At 37.4% G+C, this 4517-nt stretch overlaps 1 protein-coding gene across 1 annotated transcript; it reads left to right on the top strand.

The window, feature by feature from the left end:
* Positions 1 to 1891: 1891 nt before the first annotated feature.
* Positions 1892 to 2996, top strand: LOC146322408 (gamma-crystallin M2-like). Its single transcript, XM_084724402.1, has 3 exons — positions 1892 to 2027; positions 2193 to 2435; positions 2660 to 2996. The coding sequence occupies exons 1-3, from the start codon at positions 2019 to 2021 to the stop codon at positions 2930 to 2932; spliced, it is 525 nt and encodes a 174-aa protein (XP_084580528.1). The 5' UTR covers positions 1892 to 2018; the 3' UTR covers positions 2933 to 2996.
* The last annotated feature ends 1521 nt before the right edge of the window (positions 2997 to 4517 follow it).

The following is a 4517-nucleotide window of genomic DNA, read 5'->3' as shown; positions in this document are numbered from 1 at the left end:
TCTGCCTGTTCTGGTTTGTTGCTTCACATTTGACACTTTTACATAACTAGAGAGACAAATTACTACAAAGCTTTGTTATCATTTTACAAAATACCCCTAAAATTTGTGGTTTTATTGTGATAGTAAAAATAAATATCTACTGTCTGGCACCTGTGGGCTCAACAGTGTATCCACCATAGCTTGTGGTTAGCCTGTACACTCTAGTTTAATCTCCTCTATGTTTAGGCATACCATACCAAACAATACCAGAGTTGCTCTCTCCCATTTTGTGCCCCTGACTGGATTAGTTGGTCTCTATGCCGGCAGAATTTATCCATACAATTAGTGTGAAACACAAAACACTGTATACAGTAGAGAGTAGCAGGACAGACTTATGTGAGACAGGACATGAGACACTGACATGAAAAGGTGACCTGAATGTCACCAATGATTCTGGACAAACCTAACAACAAATGACAGAATATGAGATAATTAGTAAAAGATCAGGATGGATCCAGTAAAGCAGGACAAAAGCACTACCTCAAAGTCAAATATAACAAATACAATAAGCACATATTTTTTTTAGAGCACAGTGTGAAAACAATTTCAACCCCATTCATGTATTTTTACACCCTATAAAAATTAAGAAAAGATAAAAAATAAATTGATGAATATCATATTATCTTTTTATGATTAATATGCATCTACCACACCTTTAATATATCTTAAAATACACCTGTAGATCATGAGAATCATACACATTGTATTTAGCATTGTCTTAATATTTAGAGAAAAAAAAAACATGCATAACAGTATTTTTGACAAAAATCATTCAAATTAGTCTCTGGGAAAAACATTAATTCTCACAAAACTTTGAATACACCACAGAAAATGTTGTGTGTTTTAGATGTTCCTTTAGATGTTCCAGATCTGTTTATCAGTTTTTTTTCCCCATGAATTGTTAACAGTTTTTACATTACAAAATGACTTTACCTGTGGTAGTTTTATTTGACTGAATAAAATTAAATGTTGCTATCAAACTTCAAACAGTAACATTTAAACATGAACAATTTACATTTTAACTAATAATACTAATATGTTCATACACGATGAAAAAAAATAGAAAGTTACAATATATCAAACGCTCACTAGTCGTTATCCTTTTATGGATGAAACCCATATGTATATACACACACACACTCACACACACACACACACACACACTCACACACATAAATACACACACACACACACACACACACACAGACACACACACACACACACATACATACACTATATATAGTTAAACAAACAATACACGCAACATGTGGTAAACACAAGTCATTAAATCATAGTTACTAGCTATAGCTGGACCAAAAAAGACCACATACTCATTTTGCAGTGTAATAATAAAGGGGGAAGTCCTCAAAAACATGGCTGTGATACATCAAGGGAATTGTAGTCCGTTAAGTCAAGGCAACAAAATGCTGTACAACACCTGAACCTGAGAGTAAATAAGGTGTTAGAAAATGAAGTAAAAGTTGGCACAAGTATCCCACACACACATATGGCTAACATACAGCACACTGTAACAATGTACAAAACCTGAAAAAAAGACTTTATATCCAGGGTAGCATACAGAGCGACAGCACAGTATACACTTACTTATTTGCATACAGTGGGGTTGCTCAGGTAGAGCATTAGGGAGAGTGAATGGCTTCCTGCTCTGTTACGCAACATATTTAATGCGAAAGGGCTGTTCCATATTGTTCTGCAGCCATTGTCCACTGGATGTGTGGATACCATACTAGTCTTTTCCTTTGTCCATGCATGTCAAAACACCAAACCAGTTAATTATTTATCCTTTTTTTCAAATACAAATCCATATTTCTGACCCAATGTTGTGCTCCAACAAAAAGGTAAACATGTGCCAGTAGCCTTCAATTATAACTATGAGAGAATTTGAATAACAATACTTTGTTTGTCAAGAGGTAGTATAAAAACCCCTGAAAACATGGGGAATCTCTCCAACGGAGACCATGGGCAAGGTAAGTACTGTTTTTCCTCTCTGTTCAAATTAAATGTAAGTGAAGCTTTTCACTTTGCTCTCAGTATGTTTTTATGTTGGACACAGAGCTGAATTCTTTTTCTTTCTTTGCTGAAACGTGTCAGTTCACACTATAGCTCATGATTTGTGCTTTTCCCTCCACCAGATTATCTTTTACGAGGACAAGAACTTCCAGGGTCGGAGCTATGAGTGCAGCAATGACTGCACGGACCTTCACTCGTACTTCAGCCGCTGCAACTCCATCAGGGTGGAGAGCGGCTGCTTCATGATCTATGAGCGACCTAACTTCATGGGCCACCAGTACTTCATGAGGAGGGGAGAGTATCCTGACTATCAGAGGTGGATGGGCTTTAGCAGCTGCATTCGCTCGTGCCGGATGATCCCAGTGGTAAGTGGGCTGTATTAGTAAAGACAGAGAAAGTAATAAAAGATATCAACGGATCATTTCAGCTCAGCCTTATGTTGTAAAGTCTGTAATGACTTAATAGACAGGGGGGATTCTGAATGTTGACCATATTTTTTAACACTCTCCATTGTTAAATTTGATTTGTCCTGAGCTTGTGGTTACAGAAATCATAATTTGATGAAACCTTCTCTCTTTGGGTCCCTCAGTATCGAGGCTCCTACAGATTGCGTATCTACGAGAAGCCCGACTTCAGCGGTCACATGATGGAGTTCATGGATGACTGTCCCTGTGTGTCTGACCGTTTCCATCACCGCCATGTCTACTCCTGTAATGTTATGAACGGCTACTGGATCTTCTATGAGTACCCCAACTACCGCGGCAGACAGTACTTCTTGAGAACCGGGGAGTACAGGAGGTACCGTGACTGGTGCGCCACCTGCGCCATCGTTGGGTCCTTCAGGAGGGTCACTGAATTTTAGCCATTAAGCGAAACCTTGCTGTAAATATCAAACACTTTGTTTATTAAAGATGTTGAATTTTTAACCTCCTTTGTGAATGTGTTTTCATTGATTTGTCAGATTGGCTTTCAAAGGCATCCAAAAGTGTGACTGTCTTAAGTAATGAGCAATAAAAGGACTGCCAACACTAACTGTGTGGTTTGTAGATGCTGTACTACCTGTGAGCACGAAGGTAAAAAATATATTCTTATATTATTACTTACTTACTATTATGAATAAGAGGGATAAGCAGCCATAACTGCTCTGTCCAAAGCAAGTAAACTACCCATCAACCTTTTAAATCTTTTACTGTTAAAAATGCTTTGACTCACTTAAGTACTGCCACTGTTGTAGAATATATATTCATATTGTACTACTATAATATGCTAACATATTATATAATATATAATACTATACAACCCTACATAATTAGCACCAAATTATCTTATATTTGCATTGCTAGTAATAAGATTATGAATGATACTACTGGTTAGCACTTTCACTTCACAGCAGTTGAGTCTGGGTGCAGCAGTTCTCCAGTCAGTACCCCTGCCCTGACCAAGGTGCTGGTGTAGAACTGGAGCTCAGTCCCGGGTTCTGCACAGCAGCTGCCCACTGTTCCAGATCGAAGGATGAGTTAAATGCATGCAACTGAGTCTGACTGCATAAGTGTACTTTGTATGATTGTATTTGTCACAATAAAGTTGACCTTTAGCTTCAAATTCCTCGAAATGATACTATTGGTATTATTCATAGACTTGCAGGATAATGTTGTCGATTTTCTTGAGCTATATGCCAAATCAAAAGAAATTCATAAAATTATATTTTCAAGGACCACTATAAAGTCATGATGTGCTCTTTGCATCATGAAAATGCTGTTAGAAATGTTATGATTACAGTAATAGTAGTTATATTTAAATAATAACACCAGTTAAGTTGAATAAATCCCCCCTGGCAGCCTTGTACAGCCTGTGGCACAGCATCCATAACACTGCAACCTGGTTCAAGCAACTACTCTGACTCACAACTCTCCCTCTCTCTGTCTGCCTGACACAGGCACACACTCACAAACCTAACATATTGTTAGTAGAGAGCGGGACACAGAATGAGTGAAGGGGAAAGAGACAAAGCGTCATACTTTTATAGTTACCGATGACAGTAGTTTTAGGAACAGTTTTAAAGATAAGCCAGGGCTGCTCATCCAACAATTGGCAGAACATTGAACTTTGCAGACTCCAGCAATGCAAAGCTTGAATTACCCTTGCATTGCAGTTTAAAATAAAGTTCAAGGTCATTCACTGTCATTATACAACACAGGATTGAAATTAGAGTTGTAGTTCCTTCATGCTACACATTGAATACAACATATATACAGATTTATTAAATTCAGAATGGAACAGAATACAATACAAAACTGAATAAATACATATATACTTACATATATACACTAAGTGCATTTTGAATTTAAGTCAGGTTGAATGTAAACAGCAGTAACAAGATGGTGATACGTCACATTAAAGGAAGAGTTCACCCCAAATCAAAAACACACATTTTTCCCCCTGGTCTG

This window comes from Lutjanus erythropterus, chromosome 8, assembly GCF_056507025.1.
Source record: "Lutjanus erythropterus isolate fLutEry1 chromosome 8, fLutEry1.hap2, whole genome shotgun sequence".
NCBI classification, from domain to species: Eukaryota; Metazoa; Chordata; class Actinopteri; order Lutjaniformes; family Lutjanidae; genus Lutjanus; species Lutjanus erythropterus.
Note: the sequence above shows the minus strand (reverse complement) of the source record. Positions and strands in the feature narration are given on the sequence as shown.